Source organism: Branchiostoma lanceolatum, chromosome 15 (assembly GCF_035083965.1).
Source record: "Branchiostoma lanceolatum isolate klBraLanc5 chromosome 15, klBraLanc5.hap2, whole genome shotgun sequence".
NCBI classification, from domain to species: domain Eukaryota; kingdom Metazoa; phylum Chordata; class Leptocardii; order Amphioxiformes; family Branchiostomatidae; genus Branchiostoma; species Branchiostoma lanceolatum.
In genome coordinates, this window is record NC_089736.1 from 13907358 (window position 1) to 13929690 (window position 22333).

The 22333-nt window shown below is 40.1% G+C and overlaps 2 protein-coding genes across 2 annotated transcripts; one reads left to right on the forward strand and one right to left on the reverse strand.

Annotated features, from left to right (window-relative positions):
• Nucleotides 1-403: 403 nt before the first annotated feature.
• On the reverse strand, nucleotides 404-1314 carry LOC136420917 (uncharacterized). Its single transcript, XM_066408046.1, has 2 exons — nucleotides 969-1314; nucleotides 404-838 (listed from the first exon to the last, which is right to left on the reverse strand). The coding sequence occupies exons 1-2, from the start codon at nucleotides 1150-1152 to the stop codon at nucleotides 510-512; spliced, it is 513 nt and encodes a 170-aa protein (XP_066264143.1). The 5' UTR covers nucleotides 1153-1314; the 3' UTR covers nucleotides 404-509.
• Nucleotides 1315-6193: 4879 nt separating this feature from the next.
• Nucleotides 6194-14769, forward strand: LOC136420275 (uncharacterized). The gene is made up of 10 exons (XM_066407126.1): nucleotides 6194-6215; nucleotides 6507-6835; nucleotides 6971-7058; nucleotides 9449-9615; nucleotides 9883-9993; nucleotides 10294-10446; nucleotides 11206-11593; nucleotides 11914-12161; nucleotides 12453-12628; nucleotides 13056-14769. The coding sequence occupies exons 1-10, from the start codon at nucleotides 6194-6196 to the stop codon at nucleotides 14767-14769; spliced, it is 3396 nt and encodes a 1131-aa protein (XP_066263223.1).
• Nucleotides 14770-22333: the final 7564 nt, after the last annotated feature.

Consider the following 22333-nt stretch of genomic DNA (forward strand, 5'->3'; position numbering starts at 1 on the left):
TTTCTTTTGCGTAGACATATCTGATGGCCTACAGAGCATGAAATCAGAACCTGGTGCATAATCAAAACCCCTTATAGTTCAGATAAAAAAAAATATTGTCCGAGAGGTTTGTAACGGAGGCTACACTAGGTACACGTTGGTCTAAAGTACGATGCACTAGTCGCTGAACGTTGCCGATCCTGTCTGGTCTGTTCTGACCTGACCTAACCGAACATGTCGTAGTAGGCCAGAACGACGTGAGCCAGAACGATTGATGTCAGCGCACTGCCGGCAATGGTAGTAACACGCGCCCCGGAGTCTGTCAAAAGGTACGAAAAATAAAATGTTAACTTTATTCTAATGAAAAAAGTTGCATTAACCGTAAGCTATTTGAAATAGCCGTTTGGCACCCGATTCCCTATTTGTTACAGAGTTAGGCAGCAGGGAGGTTGATTGTAAAAACTCCCGGCCTTCGATCCTATCATCTTTCCAAAACTTTAAACTGCCCCAATCTTATATCAACGATCCGATCAGGACAGCCCCATGTTCTTACCGTCTTCAGCTTTCGGGGTTGCAGTGCCTGTTGTGCCGCCAGGAGGCATCAGGTCGTCAGTCTGTCCTGTGGTCAGACCGCCAGGAGGCGTTTTCAGGTAGGGCTGCCCTTCGGTAGTCAGACCGCCAGGAGGCGTTATCAGGTCGGGCTGCCCTTCGGTGGTCAGACCACCTGGAGGCGTTGTCAAGTCGGGCTGCCCTTCGGTGGTCAGATCGCCAGGAGGCGTTATATCGTCATGTTCTTCTATGGTGGTCAGTGCCTGATTCACTGTTGTAACGTCATCAGTTTCTGTTGTGGTTTCGATTCCTGTAGTTAAGTTGAAATTCACTTCGTCACATTGTTCCTTGTGCCATTATTTTGATGTCTTAGTGATCTTTATTTGAAAAACGAGATGCCTCGTTACACTCCACTTCACCTAACAACACTCCATGCTCACCTCCACCCTCACCCCCACAGTCCGTCTCGTCCTCACCGTTCTCACAGTCGGGAGACGTTCCATCACACAAGAAGTCTTCCGGGATGCACGAACCGTCATAACACCGGCGTTCACTCTCCGGGCAGCCCCATGCTTGGTAAAACATAGGGCGGTAGAAATGAATGAAATTAAATGTGAACCACATCCCTGAAGGGACCTCGGGTATAATCTCGGGCTGTTCGTGCAACTATACGGCGGCCTCGCCACGGCACGCATGTTTGGCCAAGCACACCGGGCCACCCCTACTCTTCTCGATAAGTGTGTTGAGTTCGTTAACGTGCAGAGGTTTGACGCTTATGCCCGAAGCTCCGTCATACACGGGGCCGCCAGCTTTACGTCACCATCCGAAATGACGAATGCAATCCCTTACAACATGTCCAAGCTGGATTCGACCCCTAGGAGCGAACTCCGGCTGCAGGATCCACAGAATTTGATCCAGATGGCGAAGCAGCGGGGTTGCGTTACGCCAAGGGGACATGCCAAAAAAAATAGGGCGTCAGATAAACAGATAAATCAGCATTCTAGCACATTTCATGATATTCACTTTGTAGATATGGGCCAATCAGGAGCAAGGGGAGGGCGGGCAGGCAGTCAGCATGGGTCGGAAGGACTCAACTGTTACTAAGTAAACTAAAGACTGGAGAATGTTTTCTTTGTTTCCCCTTGTATGAAGGCGGTGAGAACTTTACTCCACGATCTTCCTCAACATCGATTGCCGCTACATTCTTTGTAAGTTCAAAGATCATTCACAGGAACAGGCTATGTCCATAAAGGCTCTGTCAATAAAGCCAGCTGATCTCTAGTCTATGCCCCGTTGTTTCATTGGACAAGAGTGACACCTTTGCTTTGTGTGGAGCCAAAAATTTGAGGGTATTACAAGGGAGACCAAACCTCTACTGGTTTTCTACATGGAATAATTCTTATGATTCTTTGAATTTTACGATCGGAAAGATTTCGACAGTGACTTCTAAGTCAAAAACTTAGCAAGCTACAGATTGTATTCATAATGACCTTTTTGTTTATACTAGAATTCCTTAACCATTAAACCCTAAAATAGCCTCAGAATTAGCAACCACCCTCCTGAAAGGTAACGTTATACTGCGGGTGCGCTATGTACACCAAAACACTCGCACGAAAACGTCTTACAGGAGAGGACACTTGTACGCTCTAGATCGAGAGGCAGGTGCACCTGCAGCTATGTCAAAGAAAGGAAGAAACATCCTGCACTGCTATGCTGAGGTAGACGCTGAAGTCCACAGGCATAAGTGTTGCTGGGTCGCCATCTTGTCGTTGTGTTTGTTGACTGTCAACAGTATTGTGTGCATAAACCTGGCGAGAAGGTTAGCGTACGTGGAGGGGCAACTCGCCAAGCAGGTTGTTTCTGCCAGCGAGGAGACTTCGATAGAAGGAAGGTTAAGATATAATTCAGATGCAGAAATGTCTGACCGAGCGATGGTACGTCCGGCTACAGGCACGGGCAACAATATGAAAGTACTTTTTTTTTCTTTTATAAGGACCTTTTTACAGCCATAAAATTATCATTACCATCAAATATATCTAACATATGTTTTGGCAAACTTAACCCTCAAACCACCATAGCTTTTTTACGACTAATCTTACCGTATGGGGTCAAAACTGACCCCACAATGTTTTCTACAAATACAGCTTTATTGGTAACTATTTTTGTGGTTTGTACATATGTATAGTTAAAGCAATCTGTAAAGGACAGTTTGACATGACTAGGTGTGAATCATTTTTGCTTATTATCATAATTTATGCCAAAAAGGAACATCGTATTTTCCAACTTATATATTCAGACAAGCGGGCTGCTTTGAGGCCTGCGCCAACACTTGATGTCATATAGCATCTGAATGTCTTACGCTAGAACAAGCAAACTTGGTCTCCTTTGCTAAAATTTCGTTGGCAACAATTTGAATTTAATGAAATAACTAATTAATGTTTTCATGTTGCTATGGCAACCAGTTTCTGAGAGCCATATTTGGAAAAAGTCGCTAATTTTGAATTTTACCATGGAAGTCTAGAGCTGTCTTCTTAAACTGCACTTATTTTCTTATATCAATACCAACCAATGTAATTCACTATCACTCTTATGATTTGATATTCATAATTTATGCATATTTGATTACGTCATCGGTCAAAATCGAAGATGGCGGACGATATAATTAGATTAGCTATAACCGGTAATTCCAACCTCAAATTTCATCATTACCATGTTTATTCAAACAGAAACAATCTTAATATAACGTCTTGGTCCATTTTTATACTGTGTTATTAGGTTATATGACGAAACAATGCATTTAAAATAATTCAAGATGGCGGACCCAAGATGGCGGAATTCGCTAGTGTAACCTGATATGAATATAATTCTTATGGTGTCATTTTGACGTCGTTGCTGTTGCCATCTACAAATAACGTCGTTGGATATATTATGATTTTGTCATACATAATTTCTATTCAAGTTTCATCGTGTACCTTTGAGTTATATGAAAATACCCAATTTGTTGGTTTTCGTCAATAAAATCACATAAATGACGTCATAATACGTCGCAACGTCATTAATCTTTACGTTCATTAAAAGAAATTGTTTTTTTCACGTTCCTAAAATCTATATTTTGTTACTATGATCATAATAACCCTTATCATACATGTTACTAGATGATAAGTATCAAACAATAAGGAATATGAGTGCAGATTTTGCTGGGGTCAGTTTTGACCCCACTGGACCACACGTAAACTTTTAAGGATAACTTAATCAACAATGAGCCAATCTCGGTAAAAACTCTTGAGAAGTTATAAGACATATATACAAACAAACTCATAGAAGGAATTTTGTTTTCGACTCGAAATGACAAAATGGCACATGTTGATATACGCCTGGGGTCAGTTTTGACCCCATACGGTGGTTTGAGGGTTAAGGCCTTTGATATGTTATAGGGAAAAATGGTTCAGTTGTTGAGACATTGCAACCCCCTTCAACCCAATGATTTCTATTGAGATAGATCCAGATTCTGCAAAAGCCTTGCGTACATTGTTAACGTCAACAATATTCAAAGTACGTCTTTTATTTATTAAAGATAAACGTTTTTGTGCATGACACTGATACTAGAATTAGTTCGATATGTTTTTTCTTGCAGCGTCTTTACAACAATCCAATTGTGTCATCCTCTCCCAGTGAACATCAAAATAGGAAGAGAAGATCAGAAAAGAAAGCATTCAAAGCCATCGAGGGCGGTAGGGACGGACAATTTTTTTTTTAATTTTAGATTCAGTAGTCATTTCTGATTAGAAAAAAAGAACATCAAATTAAAAAAAAATGTAATATAGTAGCTGTTGACTTTGGTTAAGAGGTAACGTTAGTTCAGCTAAAATTGAAACTATGCTGGTAATCAACTATCTTTATGTCCTGTTTGTCTGTCATTAGATAACCTTCGTCACGTATGCTATATATGTTAGATTTTCTCTCTAGTCGTGCTGATAAGATTGCAACTTGAAACTACCGACCGTCGGAATAAGAATGACCATGTTCTCCGACAGGTGCTAACATTTTTCCGGGAGAGAATATTAGTCGTGATTATCTTGCCGCTAATTAGCTTTTATACAGAAGCTTCCTTCATTGACTTGAAGAGGGTGCTAAGGATATAAACGTGTCCAAGCCACAAAAATGAAGACAAACTGGCCGCACCGAACGCATCAGCCCGTCGGCAACAACTCGTTTGTTGAGTCAGTAGAACGTCATTCAAAGTTGATCCCCCGTCATGACAACTTGTGCATTATTCATCCGGACGTTAACGGTATTTAGTAGCTATGGCAAAAGTGAACGTGTCCGTTTGTTTCTAGTTGTGTCAGGAGCACACTGTGAGGGAAATATCGCCCTCAGCCCACTATCAGACTTCCTTACAAACCTTTGTCGTCTGCTGAATAACAGAATTCTGGGTAATATGGCGGCGGTTAAATACACTAAAGTGCCAAAGGTTAACAAAATATATTCAAATTGTCATGTAAATAATTGTGTTTTGCATGAAGGGGATATGACATTTGTCTTATAAACCAGCGAATAGCTATGTAATGTAATTCTCCCACGAAGCCCTCAGACTCTTTCATTAGGGACATTAGGAGATTTTTTTATGTCGCCATCTTCGAATGAAATGTTATCGAAGCTTTACAGACAGAGTTCTGAATACTTTAAGTCCGTCAAGTTTGCATTGCTGGCGTTATAAATGATGTTGCATCTAGCATATATCCCTAAATACCCTGTTTTTAAAAATCCCGGATTTATTTTACACTTCGATATTTGTAAACTAACCTTACATAATTTGCCCATAGGTTTCACTGTGCATATTTATCTTGTTCTCCAGCGAAACTCATCCACCAGGAAGTCAGCTTCGAAATTTATTCAAATCATTGGGTTGAAGGGGACGTTATGATCAAAGTGGGAGGACGCTGGTTCCATACCTGCCTGAAGACCTTTGGGAGAGAAGAAGCTATGGTGGCGTGTGGACATCTGTATAGCTACAGATCCAGCTTCACGTGTGTTCGTCGTTATTGTTTATGTATATTGAATAAACCTGTCATCATCATCATACTGTGATTCTAGTTTTATTCGGAAAAATAACATCTACAATACATGTTTCGTCCTCTCTTATTGATAAGGTTGACGTGCTCTAGGCGTGGTTTTCCTCAAAGGTGGCTTTAGTAGCGCTCCAGGCAAAGGATTGAAACCGATTTCTAAACACCCCAACACACGGCCGTGTGGCGTAACAGAACCAAGAGGTCCCGAGTTCGAATCCCCCTGACGCCACCGATGTTGTACCCTTGGGAAATGCACTTTACACGACTTTCCTCACTTCGCCCATGTGTATAAAAATTAAAATGAGTATGTTGTTATCGGCACGTGGCACTGTTAATATAAGTTATAAAAACTTGGGTGCAGTGCCACGTTGTCCTGGTCTGTTAAAAACCGAAGTAAAAAAACAACAACATAGTGATGCAAAAGTAGAATGCTACCGACTGCATGTCTTGACTACACACCACCACTCTAGATCTATGCACATTAACTAATTGACAAATCTGTATTTCACTTTAGAATAGGCAAAGGCCACGACGAAACATTATGGTCTCCTGTTGTGTCCTGCCGGGGTGACGAACGGGACTTAGGAGACTGCAGGATGGTGGCAGCCAACGCGAGCTGTGAGGATTGTCACTCAGCGAGAATTTCCTGTAATAGTAAGTTGTTAAATATAATAAGACGAAGTCTATGCTACACATTCATGCTACGTTCTGTATTTTGGGTTTACACGTTTGCAGTATACTCTAGGTAATCTGTCTCTCTCTGTCTCTCTGTCTCTCTGTCCTTGTCTCTCTCTCTCTCTCTCTCTCTCTCTCTCTCTCTCTCTCTATATATATATATATATATATATATATATATATAAACTGTGTTACACTTCTATGGACGAGTATGAAACATTGTTTATTTCACAGCCTTCCTTTTGTTTCGATTGTCTGGTGGCCAGAAATCGAACGAAGGGATTGTGGAGCTTCACTTTGGATTATCTGGCTGGGGAACTGTCTGCAACAAAGGCTGGGACATTCATGACGCAGACGTGCTCTGCAGGCATCTCGGATACAAAGGAGCCGTCCCTATTTCCGTTAACTTCGGTCCGGGCTCCGGACCGATTTGGCTTACTGACGTAAGTTGCACCGGCAATGAATCCACCATCCTGGATTGCCCACACAGATTAACGGCTGCGGATTTTTCGGACCCCGCAAAGTTGGGGAGTGACGTCATTGAGTCCGTACCCAGGAACTGGGTAAGTATACACTGGGAACGACAGTCACGTGATTAACTTGTAAACATAACCATGACCGGCAGCGAGAAGCCGGACCCGGTCACCAATATGCGGCCGCGGCAAGCTTTAAGTCCTAAAGTTTTCTCTTCAATATAGGAGTTTAAGAGAAATCTAGAAGAAGTGCAGGAAGAGACAGGGTCTAAGTACATCATTCACAAGAAACAGCCCGATTTTGGAAAAGATGGTAAGTTTTCATAAGTCATCTGTTTTCGCGCGAAATGTGATTATGGCTTTTCTAAGTTACTAGTAAGTACGTAACTTTGTTCAACGTAATAGCATTTATATAGAGGTTTTGAAACACTGAACACGCCTAATCTGTACTGATTTGTCTTGATATTCCTAGAAGTTCATGGGAAAACGCTTTGTAAATTCCAAATTATGTGCACACATTGGTCAAACCTTCCATTTCTGCATCTGTGTCCAATTTTTTTTATGAGAAGAAGACAGAAGATGGCGCGAACTGACCGATCATTATTATAACTAGCTTCACTAGTATCTTATCCTTATCTTATTTGGAGATTTAGCAAATAACAGTTGCATTAAGTTACAATTGTTTTCTCTTTTACCCAATCTTCCGATCTGCTGAGATATACTTTTTAACAGCATTCAAAAGTGGTGAATCAGTAATATGTTTTCAAGTATTAGGCATTCTTTTATTATTCATGTATGCATAGTGGAAACTTCCATTTACGTCCATTTCACACATGGAAGTGACAATGAACTATTGTGCCCGTCTGTCAGTCATACGATATGCAAGACAATAGATTGAAGTTGTGTTTACTTTTAGAACATGCTACACACTTTAAGTTGTTCCAACTTGTTGAAAAATAAACCTTCACACTTTGTTAAAATCATGCAAAGAACATTTTTAATGTTTAAATTGTTAGCTAAAAGGTACAATCTGAACACAGACAAAGAATATTATAATCTTCTTTCTGAGACCACATATTCTAACCATGCTTTACCCTTTACCAAGGAGGTTTATATATAAAACCTCCTTGCCTTTACAAAGGAGGCTAGTTGGAGCTCCTTTTTATATCGTTGATACATATCACCCAGATACAAGATCAAGAACAAATAAAACCACAGTGAAAGTACATGAAGAGGAAAGTAATGATAGCAATACTTTTTCCTTCAGAACATCGTGCTGTCTGTACATTAGAATGTACATTAGAATACACTAATCAGAATTTATCATACAATCAAAATGTGAATTCTAGCCATAGAAATCTCTGTACTAGTATTATCAAGGTGACAGGTCAAGCAACCAGATAGATTTTAATTCCATTTATGCCAGTCAGGACTTCATATCTTTCTTATCTACATCTATCCTATTCTATCCAACAGTAGCATTTGAACTCACTAATTCAAATGAATAGTATGCAAACGTAAACTGATGCTGATCTTTCTTTTACTAGTATATCTAAAGACAGGATCCATGCCTCCATGGTGATGTTTGTGACGTTGGTATCTGCAAAGGGAAAACAGTTCACAGTTGTTAAGGCCACACCATCTTAATTTTATGGATGACATCCGCGCGCGCATTGATTTTCGCCTGTTCTCAAAAAAAAAAAAATCACCCCCGAAGAGGCTCCGAAACTTGCAGACTCATATTGCCGCAAAGGGGCAGCATCGAGCCGGCTTGTCGTAATACACTATATGCACTCACATTGTCCAACACAACTGTTATGTATGTGACTAGGAGCGATTTGAAGAGGGCGCCGCGCCCCTCATGAGCCCAGTAGTATTTTGTTCATGATATGACAATACGTATCATTGTACATGTCTGTATCAAACTGAATGATATTATCTCTGGCCGGCTTGCCTACAGAGTTTGTTGTTTTGCTCTGACTGAAGGCGTGATGTTGTGTACACAGCCGAACACATTTTGTTTTTTTCTTTGAATGGCAAAATGTTACATATGGGTCTTTAAACCAAGCGTCATCCATGTTAAAAGCACTTTAATATGAGCTAATGCCAACAAATAAAGACTTGTTTGTTTGTTACACTGTGTTCTGTGGTTACATTCGCAATACCAGCTATGTGGTCCTCCGGTTTATCATCTTTTTTTTTTTTGCTAGATTTTTTTTTTCGCCCTCTCGCATAAGTTTTGGGGATGTCATCCATAAAATTAAGATGGTGTGGCCTTATGACATAAAATTGTTTTCTTTTATCTATAAAATAGATGAAAGAAAAAAAAAAGACATAAATCGTTAAGTTCCTACGATCAAACCTTTTTTCAATGCAACCAAGTTTAAATACAGTATACTGATATGTCGAGCGTAAATATTACATAATCAATGATGTGGTAAAAAGTTATAACCTTTCTTTGTTTAGTCAAGGAGGTTTTATATAGTCTATATAAAACCTCCTTGGTTTAGTGTGGTTCCATGCGAGGTAGTGGTAAGCGATTATCATCTGTAACTTTATGTACTTACAAACGTATCTGCCATGAGAGCACCAATGCTGATGTTTCTGTCCTGGAGATAAAATAAAGGAAGGACTTGATTGACTCATATGCTCAATATATATAGTATATACATCACATATCTTTGTCATGGCATTTGGATACAGATGTGCAACCCTCGGCTAAAAAGACGATCAACTGGCAGCTGACAAATGTGGAGTTTGATGGGGTGCCATTCCAACTTGTAGGCACGAGAGTTCATGGCTGTCACCTGGGGAAAGATAGGAATGCCCGGCAGAAGGAGAAGTACCATGCCAAAAAACAACAACAAGCGGTATATTTGTAACCTTATAAAAATATGTACTTAACATGTGTGCCATGGTGCAATCTCTGACACAAATGTGTGAATCAGTAATAAAAGTTGACAAGTATTTTGATGAAATAAACAACTTCTTCACTTAATACTGCACCCTTTACATAGTTGAATTTGTATACATTTGTTTTCTGATAAATTTCTGGCACTGTCTACAGAATGTTTTTAACAGAAGTAGCACCTTAACATTAATATACATGTCTGTGTATGTTTATTTATCGTCAATAGCTAGAAGACCATGTCTTCATGGCAAGACATCGCCAGATACAAGACACCAAGAAGATGGACTGCCCCGTGCAGTTTACAGCCTACCATGTCATCAAATTTCCTGGTTTCAAGGTACAGCAGCTACACTGTCATAATACTCTTTCGACATAACCCCTACATTTTATTTTTGTATTATAAGATATATTTACTACCAATTGTAACAGTTTATAATAACAAGTTGATTGCAAATTCATGCCCGTAGGCTAATTGTATGTTGACAGCAGTGTTGAAGTGCAAATGTAAAGTAAAACAAAAAGTATATTTGCGACACAAGATCATACTGTATTGCTAGTCTACAGTAACTTAGAGTAAGTTTCTATATCTACTGCACTAATGCCGGGCTTGATTTATATGCCCATTCAATTTATTCAGATCACAGAGGACACCAAGAAAAGCAAGAATAAGGCTTCTGCAGCATTGAAGGCTGCGTTAGCAAAGACTCCATCAGAAGTTGAAGCCATTGTGGAATACCACACATGCTTCCCCACCATGGATGACCATCAAAATCATCCAACAGTTGGACTGGTAAGTAACTGTGCAAAAATTACCGACACGCTTTTATTTTTATGCTGCACATTTTAACCTTGTAATCAAATGTTTTATTCAGATACAATAAGAAATCTATGGTGATGCATTTGATTTTTATGCAAATGCCAGGACCAAAAGAAGAGGAATAGAAAACAAAAACATTCTTTAGATTTCATTTTTATATTATCAAAAATTTTCTCAAAAAAAGAATTCTCTTTTGTCCTATGACAGATTGGAATTCAAATCTATCCTAGGACAATACAGGTACCAAGGTTGTCATGAATTCCCGTCTCTTATGTACCTTATCATAACTTTTTACAATCCATCACTCCATCGGTCGCTGAACTGCGAGAAGCTATAGATAAAAGGGTCTCCGAAAAGGTAAATAAACTGATCTTGGCTGGAGCCAGGAAGGTCAGTGAGATCAGACGACATGTACGAACCTTTGTCAAAGATGAGCTGTTTAGAGGGCAGACTCCACCTTCGTCCTCACGGCGGAAATACTCCCCCACGAACCGAGACATCTGGAACATCATGACGCAAACAAGGGATTCAACAAGGAATACACAGCAGGACCAAGCAAACCTGCAGGTAATAAGCAAAATAATACAGTTATTCACTAACATTTGTCCTCAACATCATACTAGACCACAATAGAAAATTAAACATCACCTGAAAACATCTACATAGAAAATTGTTAACTTTTCTTAAGTCTCCCACATGTCATGATCTTTTCGTCTATCCTTTTACTTACAGATTCTATGCGACAGATGGTCCACCCAGGAGGACTGCAACATCAAATTCAGGCCAAGCGAACTGCATGACTATGGGACGAAGACCAATGTGTTGTTCTGCTACCAGACGGCATGGCAACGTCGACTCCTACTCCTCTATGGGCAACAGACGTGCCTGTTGGATGCGACATACAGGACATGTCGATACGATCTACCATTGTTCTTCTTATGTGTAAGAACAAATGTGTGTTATACTGTTGTAGGTGTATTTGTGCCACACAGTGAGAAAACAGAGGACATCCGAGAAGCCCTGCAGGTGTTTAAGGAGTGGAATCCTGAATGGCATCCATCCCACTTCATGGTTGACTTCTGTGAGGCAGAAATCGGAGCCCTGGAGGCTGAGTTTGAAGGTGAAACTGAATTCCAAATGTTTTAAATTGTAAATGTTGCTATTCTTTCAGAGGAAATACCACCTGTATATGCAGGTAGACTCGAAGCTGAGCTGGTATTCCTGAAGTCAACCTGTCTCATGACAAAACCAGCCTGCAACGCTAAATCAATATATTTTAGGTATGATGCCCAAAAATGCCTTGCATTTTGTTTGTTAGTTTGTATTGCATACCTGGTAAACTGGCACCTGAGGTAATATTGGGCAATACTCGCACAGAAATTGTATGGGACATATATGTATGGTGTCATGTACAACTTTTCTCTGTTGTGTTCAATGCAGACTCAGAGGTGCTACTGTGTGATTTCCACCGTGAGAAGGCTTGGGTGGAGTGGGTGAGGAAGAAAGATCATGGGGTTAGAGACGTACAGGAGACCGTCCTCGAGCTGCTGAGGGACGTCGCGTCAGCTGCCACCCCTGAGGAGTACGACCAGTCCCTCTCCAGGCTTCATGATTCAAGTGTCTGGCAGGAGAATGAAAAGCTGTGGACTTGGTTCAACACAAAGTGGCTTAAAGATACATGCATTAGGGTGTGTATTATTATCAGGTTAATGATCATTATAATGAATAAAATAAGTTTATTGCCCGTAGGCTGATTGCAAGTACATGTAACATGAAATGACAGACAATTGGTAACAATATAGCATGTGACTATTCTATTCTAAATACTAGCACTAAATTCTATTTTATTCATAATGTTCAAACAACCTCCTTTCACATGTACCTGCTTCCCTTTTTGCTCTTTACTAGTACATGTATGTCCCTTTCCTTTACCATATGTAAACCTACATCATTCTCTTTTCTATCATTGCTGCATATAGAGATGGGTCCAAGCCTTCAGAGACGAGAACTTGAAGGTGGCGATCTACACCAACAACGGGGTGGAACGCCAGAATGAGACCCTGAAGTATTCCCACCTTGATGGCTCCAAGAAGAGAAGTCTCAGTGACATGCTGACAACGGTGGTGACTGACTTCCTACCAACCGCACATCGAAAGTGAGCTGAAACAGAAATATAAAGATTATCTCACAGGCAAATGCACACACCTGTATATAGAAATGTAATATTTCTCTGTGATATATAGTTTACATACATACATAAAAATAACTGGTCAATGTAAATGTGCAGACAATCATGTATGATCAATGTTCTTTATTGATACTGTGATTACTAAATACAATGAGATAAAGGTAATTACAATAATGTATTTGTAATATCATTGAAACCATTTTCATTTTCCTTCCTACCACGAATTTATGATAGCATAACCAATAATGCAACATCTGGGACAACACTAGATACACAAGCACATATAATTCAATTATGTGTGTTTGTGTAACTAGTGTTGTCCCAGATGTTGTCTATTTGATAGTATTTTCTTTTAACATCATCACAGCGTAACCTTTTCTTCCTGTCATTCCAGGTATATCCAACTGAATGTGACGTACTCATCATGCTACAGGAAGTACCATGAAAGCCTACCCCCATTCCTTAAAGACCGCCCAAGAGGGGTAGTAATCCACATCATGTCCAGGCTGTCAGAGGCCCAGTTTTACGATCAAGGAGACATCCTGACCATTGGTCCAGGAGTCTTTCATGTCAAAAGTGCCAGCAGTCAGAGTCGTCAATATCACAGAGTAAACTTCGAAGCCTCCACTAACAACATGCCATCCTGCACGTGCAAAGACTGGTCTAAGCATAAGTTACCCTGCAAACACTTTTGTGCAATCTTCAAGCTGGAAGAAGGATGGAGCTGGGAGAACCTGTCAGTAGCATATAGGAATAATCCCCTCTTCTCCTTAGACAGCACATTTCTGCCTACAAGTACAACATCAACTGATGAAACACCACAGGAAGACAGCAGCCCCCTCATCACAGCAGCAGAGCCACCATCACCACCACCATCATCACCAACCCCATCTCAGCCAATATACTGTGACCTACCAGTAAAGCGGCCGATTAGAGTGAGAAAACTCCAGAGGGAATGTGCAAGTCTCCTTCACGAGATGACCAACATGACGTACAACCTCCAGGACGAGGTGTACCTGGCATCATTGAAGGAAGAGCTGTCCAGCATGATGGAAGAAATGATGGCACATGCACCACATGATAAGGCCCTTCCCCTCAGAAGCCCAAAAAAACGAAAGAGGGAGATACCCAAGAACCTGCACTCTCTGCCAACTTTGCCTCCAAAACATCCCTCTGTAAAAAGGGTAGGTCGCCACGCTGAAGTGATGAAAAGTACATTTCATGTCAACGTGAGTGTGGAGAGTAGGGAGAAAGCTCCAAAGCTTGAGACAACTGTGGTAGACTGTGAGTTGGAAACTGTGCTAGACAGTATCTTGGAATTGGAGGCTGTGGAAGACTGCAACTTGGAGGCAGATGCTGAATGGTTGACAATCAATGATACAAAGCTAACACAAAGGGACAGACAGACTCTACAAGAAGACAAGTGGCTCACAGACAAGCACATGAACTCTGCACAGCATCTCATAAGGAGTGAATATCCTTTCATTGATGCCTTGAGGGATACAGTGATTCTGGTGGACAATACGCACGACCCCATTCTGGGATCCAGGGACTGTCTGCAAATCCACCATTTGAGGGATCACTGGGTCCTGTCTGCAGCCATTGATGGGAAGATAACGGTGTATGACTCCCTCCATCCCTCCATGACGCCTGAGCTTCGTAGCCAACTGGTCCACCTGTACAAACAGTTCGCTCAAGGGGAAGATCGCATCATTCCTATCAAAGTCACCTGTGCTCAGAGGCAACAAGGCGGAAATGACTGTGGACTTTATGCAGTTGCCAATGCTGTTGCACTGGCCGAGGAAATTCCTCCAACACAAGTCGTGTTTGACCAAAGCCAAATGAGGAAGCATTTGGAGGACTGCTTTGAGATGAAGGAAATCAAAATGTTTCCGCACCAGACAGTCAAACAGTCTACTGTGTCAAAGCACTATCAGTTGTCAACATATTGCAACTGTTATGAGCACAGGCCAGGGTCACCAATGATCATGTGTGACAAGTGTGTTCAGTGGTTCCACTATCCCTGTGTCAACCTGAGTGAAAGTGAAGTCCACACCATGGTCACACAGAAGCTGGATTATGTCTGTCCCGAGTGTAGCAGCACCTAGATCAAGTTTGTCAGCTGTTTTTCTTTAACATATAAGGGGATAATAATTTGCCCAATTTGCAAGAGTCAATGTTGCCCTTAAATGTATTCCTGACAGTTGAAGTTCAAATCATTTACACTAGTTCTGTTCTTATTGTTCTTAGCATTCACAAACAGCGGTCAGGAAACTTTTTGGGCATCACGAGAACAGGGCACGGCCACTCTCTATGCTTTATATGCATATGACAGCAGCATGGAACATTAACTACATTACCCTCAATTTTTTTTCTTTTCTTTTTATTCAAGTTCAGAGGGACGCGATCTTTTGTGTCGGTTCCTCGGTGACTGGGCTTGACTAGGGTTGCATTCCCTTGTTGTTGAGGGGGCCCAACTTAAGAGCAGCTGTCTGTAAAACCAAGCATAAGGTGGCCAAAGTCAAAAAATGAAATTTTCTTAGATTTTGTGTGGTGGTAGGGTCTTGGCCCAAACCTACAAAAATGCGAAAATTTTGGGTCGGAGGTTACCAGTTGCCATGGAAACGGCCATTTTTCAAAATGGCGGATTTTCGCCTTGTGAAGGCCTCTCTTCCGCTCAAAATGGACCATCTTTGGCCTACTGTAACTCCCTCAAATAAACAGAAATGTTGCTGCCTCTAATATATTATATTATCCATATCTTAACAAGATAAATGATGTAAAGTGTTGCTCAAAATGTTTTGGCAGTGAGATGCAACAAACGTTTAAAAATGACCTGTTTTTGTAAAATTTCAAAATTGACAACACGCCATTTTTTGGACGTTTTTAGCAAGCAATACCTCCTTAAAGGGCACTTCAAATTTGTTGATTTTTGACACAACGTTAGTTTAGACCTTTATAAATATCATATTAAAAAAGATGTTTGGGTTCTCAAAGGGGCGGGCCACAGTGACCCAGAGACTAAGCCATTTTTTTCCATTGTAGCAGAATTTCAACTACAGAATTGAAGGTGAAATAAACATGTGCAACTTGGTGATTGAGATAAGAATGACTTTTCTTTAACTTTTTTTATGCTGAAAGAAACCTGCCTGGCACTTAGAAAAGTATTTTGTAACAGTTGACTTTTGGTTGCCATGGCAACGGTCATCTTTGTTGTTAATGATGGATTTTCACATATGGTTATATTAGGAAAACATCCCTACCTGCTGATTGCACTGGAGATATGGACATAACTTTTATATTTCCATATAGCATGGTTTTCAACGTTTCATAGACCAAAATTTCAAGATCAAGCATTAAGATTAAGAAGGTGTACTAGGGGGTTATCAGAACCAATGAAATCAGAATTTTCATCTTGCTAAATTTTTGTCATTTTTAAGGGGCATTTTCTTCCATAATTGGCAACGTTGATGAATGATTTTACCATTGTTGGAGAGAGGAACATCCATTGAGTCAACAAATAACGTTGTTTTTTTGGGACACGTATAACAGGAGCCGTGACTTAAGGGTCTTTATGTGTATTTTTTTGTGTTTTGAGACTGATACGAAATAAGTGAGGTAATCACGTCTCACTACGGTGTGAGCTATGGCCAACTTTGTGTCGCTGTGTGAAAACCACGAATAGATGCCATGAAATGCTTACAATTATTAAAAATGTTAATTAGGGCACTACATGGGGTTTATAGGGACACTTGAAATGGAATAAAGCTGTTTTACACATTCTATTATTCTCTAAGACATCAATCACTAAGTTACTTACTCAATCATTTTGTGTATTCACTATGTGGTACATAAAGACAAAGGGTCCGCATGCATTGGGGTTATCATGACTCCACATACCAGGGGTATAATACCGTATAGGTGAAAACATTGATAAAGATAGAAGAACTAACTACTAAGGCGCATTGCGGAAAACTTCTGTTTACCACTTCCTATGTTAAGATTGACCTCTTACGTACATCCACTGGAGAATATTGTAGACACATTTTAGTTTCATCTTTGGATAGTTTTGTGAATTCTCCGAAGGTGAATACTTTCTGTGTCTGTGCTAATTTTGACCTACAACTTGTAACTGCAGGTCAACCTATAGCTGAAATAGAATTTTACACTTTTCTTAAATCAGTGGCTTTTAGTTTCTAAAGTAGTAAAAAAAAGCCTGTATATTGTTGATAAGATACACGTAAAAAATTCTGAAGGCACTCATCACTGAGGTACACGGATATCGGATATACAATCTTTTGTTTCGCAAGGCCGTTTCCCTCAAATTCATTCTGACAGAATGCATAAAAATAAAAAAAACAAAAATACAAGGCCCCTCTTAAGCTCAGTTCATTAACATTGTTTTAATGAGCTATTGGTTAAAAGAACTACTTCGTATTCAATTTTATGATGGTCTACCCATTATAATTTTCAAATTGTATAAACAATCTTAAAAACAACTGTCTTCGCATCTGAATGTATCATATCAGATGCTTAGCGTCCTACTACTCCCCTTTTTTGTCAGTGTGAGTTGCGGAAGGTCAAATACTTGACTGTGCGCATAACTATGACATTTACCTTGTGAATATCCGTCATTAAGTATGGCCGCTTCACATTTATATAATGATATAGATGTAAGAAATAATGATATGCAACCATATACTTAAACAATATTGTTTGGAGGCAAATTACAATTGATATTTATAAGGGTATTAAGGGAGGCTATGATTATCTGTAAGTGTATGTTTTGAGTGCTGCACATGTACACATTGCCCGGTTTTTATTTGGCTTTTGTTGTGACCCATGTATGTCCTTATTCTGTTAATAGTTGTATTGGTAATTCATTTTGGAAAACCAATTAAGAGAGAAAATAAAAGAATGGCCGTTGCCATGGCAACCAGCAATCGACTGTTATAAGAATTAGAAGTGCCAGGTAGGTTCCTTGCAGCATAAAGGATTTCAAAAAATCATCTTATCATCTCAATTTCCAACTTGCCAATCTTGATGAAGACGAACCAATTTTGAACCTTTGAAAGACTGTTATCACGGTAACCAGCTGTCAGTCCTGAAGAAACCTACTTTCCTAAGTGATAGGTAGGATTCTTTGTTACATGAAAAAACGTCAGATTTAATTTTCTTTACATATATAGCATGTTTTCCCCCTACAACAATGTGAACATCCACCATTAAGAACAAATATGGCCGTTGCCATGGCAACTAGCAGTCAATTGTTACAAAATACTTTTCTATGTACCATGCATTCATAAACTTTGCCCATGATGGAAGAAAATGCCCCTTAAAAATGACTAAAATTCAGCAAGATGAAAATTCTGATTTCATTGGTTCCGATAAACCCCTAGTACACCCTCTTAATCTTAATGCTTGATCTTGAACTTTTGGTCTTTGAAACGTTGAAAACCATGCTATATGGAAATATAAAAGTTATGTCCATATCTCCAGTGCATATCAGCAGGTAGGGATGTTTTCCTGATACAACCATGTGAAAATCCATCATTAACAACAAAGATGACCGTTGCCATAGCAACCAACGGTCAACTGTTACAAAATACTTTTCTAAGTGCCAGGCAGGTTTCTTGCAGCATAAAAAAGTTAAAGAAAAGTCATTCTTATCTCAATCACCAAGTTGCACGTGTTTATTTCACCTTCAATTCTGTAGTTGAAATTCTGCTACAATGGAAAAAATGGCTTAGTCTCTGGGTCACTGTGGCCCGCCCCATTCAGAACCCAAACACCTTTTTAATATGATATTTATGAAGGTCTAAACTAGAGTTGTGTCAAAAATCAACAAATTTGAAGTGCCCTGTAAGGAGGTATTGCTTGCCAAAAATGTCCATAAAATGGCGTTTTGTCAATTTTGAAATTTTACAAAAACAGGTCATTTTTAAACGCTTGTTGCATCTCACTGCCAAAACACTTTTGAGCAACACTTTACATCATGATCATTTATCTTGTTAAGATATGGATAATTTAATATGTTAGAGGCAGCAACATTTCTGTTCATTTGTGGGAGTTACAGTAGGCCAAAGATGGTCCATTTTGAGCGAGAGAGAGGCCTTCACAAGGCGAATATCCGCCATTTTGAAAAATGGCCGTTGACATGGCAACTGGTAACCTCCGACCCAAAACTTACGCATTTTTGTAGGTTTGGGCCAAGACCCTACCACCACACAAAATCTAAGAAAATTTCATTTTTTGAACTTGGCCACTTTTTCCTCATTTTGCTTGGTTTTTACAGACAGCTGCTCTTAAAGGAGATCCAGCGAGTAGAATTTGTTTACGTTTTGAACATGGGTAGAATGTTGAATCGTATTTTCATTCTTTGCTTTCCTTCAGTGCTAAAGCTTGCATGTTAATACATTGTCCCAGTATTTTCTTATGTATGGCGACTGGGTGGGTGGGGGTTAGGTTAGGACACCAAAACAACACTATTATGCCATTGGTCATCAATATTGATATGACCTAACTTGTATTTGCATCAGTACGGTATAGATATTCTGTGGATACGTTGACATTGTCTGTTGGTCCGCTAAATGAAAGGAAAATTGGTTTTGATACGTGGGTACGTGTACATTTGTATGCAACTCGCCGGTTGGAATGCGACCTTTTTGACCTCACTTAGTGTGTATGCCTGAAGGGTGTTTTTCTGTGCGGTAGTAGGGGTCTAGTACGTAGTTACGCGGGAGGGGGGGTGGGTCGCTTAACTACTATGTTCCGACGTCCCTCAGTGTTCTGACGCCCCTATGTTTCGAAACCCCTTACTTCCAACACAGTATGCTTACGGCTAGGGGTTGTGAGAACACAGAGGTGTTGGAACATAGGGCTGGAACCTGTGAGGGAGGTGGAGTACAAACTACGTACATCGTTCTAAACATAACTCAAGCATAGACATACATGGTCATACGTGTATTTTCGCCATCATTTGGTGAATATAAACAACTGACTAAGTGGACATACCTTTTCTCCCTGCTACCAGCAAGCTTCTGGATTTCTCCTGTTTCTAAAGGTCACTGAGGTCAGTCACAAAGGACAAGATGGCGGACGCCAAACCGACCTTGAACTCAGATCAGGCAAACAACCTGCGGGAATCTCTGATTGCCTTGATAACAAACGTCAACCATCAGTTAGAGGAGATTGAAAAGCTGAAGAAAGAGGCTAATACAACTAAAACCAACATTTCACCATCGTCTTCTAGCTCTTCATCCAAGCCCACCCAAGGTGAAGATGGGGTAAGTAGACCCACAACAAAGCTCGAGCAGTCACCGACAAAGGAGGATCAACCTTTGACCTCTTCTGGCACTGATTCAGCATCTGGAAAAGAGCAGCTACATCATGACTCACACATGAATGATGCTAGAGAGACAGAAAAGCTGACAAAGCCATCTGGTCTGGAAGAAGTCCCAACTTCACCTGATACAATGCCAGAAAATTCTGCCAAGGCCAGCCCAGCGCCCGATGGGGAAGATTTCGACCCTTTGGAGACCTTGGAACAGTTTGCACATCAGTTCGGGAGCTGGATCGAGAGGTCGAAGATCAACCTTGACAAACTCATCAAGGAAAACCAAACAGAAAGAGACCCGCCTATCATGAAAAGCTATTTAGAGAGCTATAGCTACCTTTACAGCCGTCTTGATAGATTCTGAAAAGATGTTGATGTCCATGCCACAGGAAGCTTGTCTCAAGAAACTTTCATTTATGGTTAAACTGTGGTGATCAGCGTGATTTGCAACGTTGGGGCTCCATCATTTCTCCCAGTTTGTACAAAACATCGGTCTGAACAATTTCACTTTTAAGGTGTTGTCAGTTGTTTGGTCGAGCTCACAATATGAGCGACAAAATGTTAAATGAAGATTTTAGAAATTACATATCCACATTCCACATTCTAAATTCTACGGAGACATGTAAACTAATCAATTTAGCTACCTACTTTGTTATAATTCGTCTTGTATACAGAAACACAACATTGAAAGATTCATGAATAGTTTGATTAGGTTCATAAGTCACTGGATCACAGAGTTCGTGGTAACCGTTGAAGTTCTTTGTCGTCTTGAATAAAACACTTGGTTCTGTACAAAGAACCTTCAAGTTGTTATCCATCATTGTAACATGTGCATAGTTTTAAGAACTCTTGGATAAAGCCTTAATACTATAACGTGTGCATTATACATTAAGAGTATACCAGTGAGGAATTTTATAAAGTCAACTCGGCATGTGTATATTACCAGTCGACCGATGAATGATCAACATTGAGGGCCACATCACCCGCTGACCTAGTGATTACCGCTGACCTTTCTGGCGCAAATCCAGCCACAATGTTGAAAGAACAGATGCCGCACGCGTTCGGCTACGGTTGTTTTCACACACACATGCGTGCTGACATTGACAAATTTGCTCCTCTGCGCATGCTCTGATCCACAACAGCTGATTTGTACATTTGGACCAAGACCAAGATCGTCTGCCAAAACGAACTCCCACGTTCAAGTTCAAGAAAAACGACGTGACAGACAACTGATGACGTCTTTCACGTGTAAATGTCAAAGGTTAAAGAATTTTGCAGAGACGTTATATCTGCACTCCATTGAGATGGAAAAAGCTTCATAGAAATGTTGCAGATTGAAACTTCTAGCAGAGCTAGATATGTAAGGTATGGCTAAGGTTCTGGATCTTTCTTCAAGGGCGTGGGAATGTGATCTTTCAATCTTTAGGCAAGATATATGTTTTATAAGTTAAAGATAGCTGAATGAAGATTGAAAAAAGATGAAGTCATATTCATATATGTGATCTAAATAGTAATCAATATGTTCAAAGTTCTGTAAATGAGGCGATAAACCAAGTAGCATAAGTAAGCACATGCTAGTTTATGTTCGTAGCTTTGAACTGTTCAGGGTCTGTGGCATGCAGACAAAGCTTCTAAAAATTGTAATCTGTAGACCGAAATACTGTAAATGCAAAGATGTTCGCGTCGGTTTCATGTTTGCGTTTTTCGCGGTAAGCTCTTTACCGCGAACTTAAAACCACCACGAAAGCCGTTCCATTGTTACTGTAGCGCTACTATTGTTTCAAACGCGAACTCAAAATCACAGCGAACACTCCATTTCCCCTCTACCACAAATGGACGCGAAAATTAAATCTCCGTGAACATTACTGCATTCACAGTATTTCCTGGTGGCTACATAAACCGTTGCGGTTGTACATGTACATGTACATCCTGCTAGTATTTAGTAAAAAAAAATGGTAATTAAGTAGCTGTGAATGTTTTGTGAACTTCTTTTTAAAAATCTTTTTTGTGAGTGAATGAAACACTGAAAGTTTAAAAAGATAGCAATAAAGACAACGTTTTCCTTACACATAATATTTTACTAAACGATGTAAGTAACCATCCAGAAAATGAAGTCACCGAAAAACTGTATACTAGTATTTTTCTCTTATCAGCTGGGGTGTCTGATGTATTTACCCGGACGAAAAACGATTGATCTAATCAAACCACAAAGCCGTTTATTTCCTCTCATTGGCTGGAGTTTCGGGTGCACTGTAATAACCGGCTGGCGAAAAACGATTGGTTGCCTCTTTAAAGTTGACTCTTGCTTGACCCGGCTAAGCCATTCACGTCGGCGG

What these genes read in the sequence shown, in the direction of transcription:
- LOC136420275 (XM_066407126.1), top strand. Translation starts at nt 6,194, where the DNA reads ATGGTGGCAGCCAACGCGAGCT. An exon ending in TCAAATTTCCTGGTTTCAAG is followed by an intron (nt 9,994 to 10,293) that starts GTACAGCAGCTA and finishes CAATTTATTCAG; the next exon opens with ATCACAGAGGACACCAAGAA. An exon ending in TTAAAGATACATGCATTAGG is followed by an intron (nt 12,162 to 12,452) that starts GTGTGTATTATT and finishes TGCTGCATATAG; the next exon opens with AGATGGGTCCAAGCCTTCAG.
- LOC136420917 (XM_066408046.1), bottom strand. Translation starts at nt 1,152, where the DNA reads ATGTGGTTCACATTTAATTTCATTCATTTCTACCGCCCTATGTTTTAC. An exon ending in CTGTGGGGGTGAGGGTGGAG is followed by an intron (nt 839 to 968) that starts GTGAGCATGGAG and finishes ACTTAACTACAG; the next exon opens with GAATCGAAACCACAACAGAA.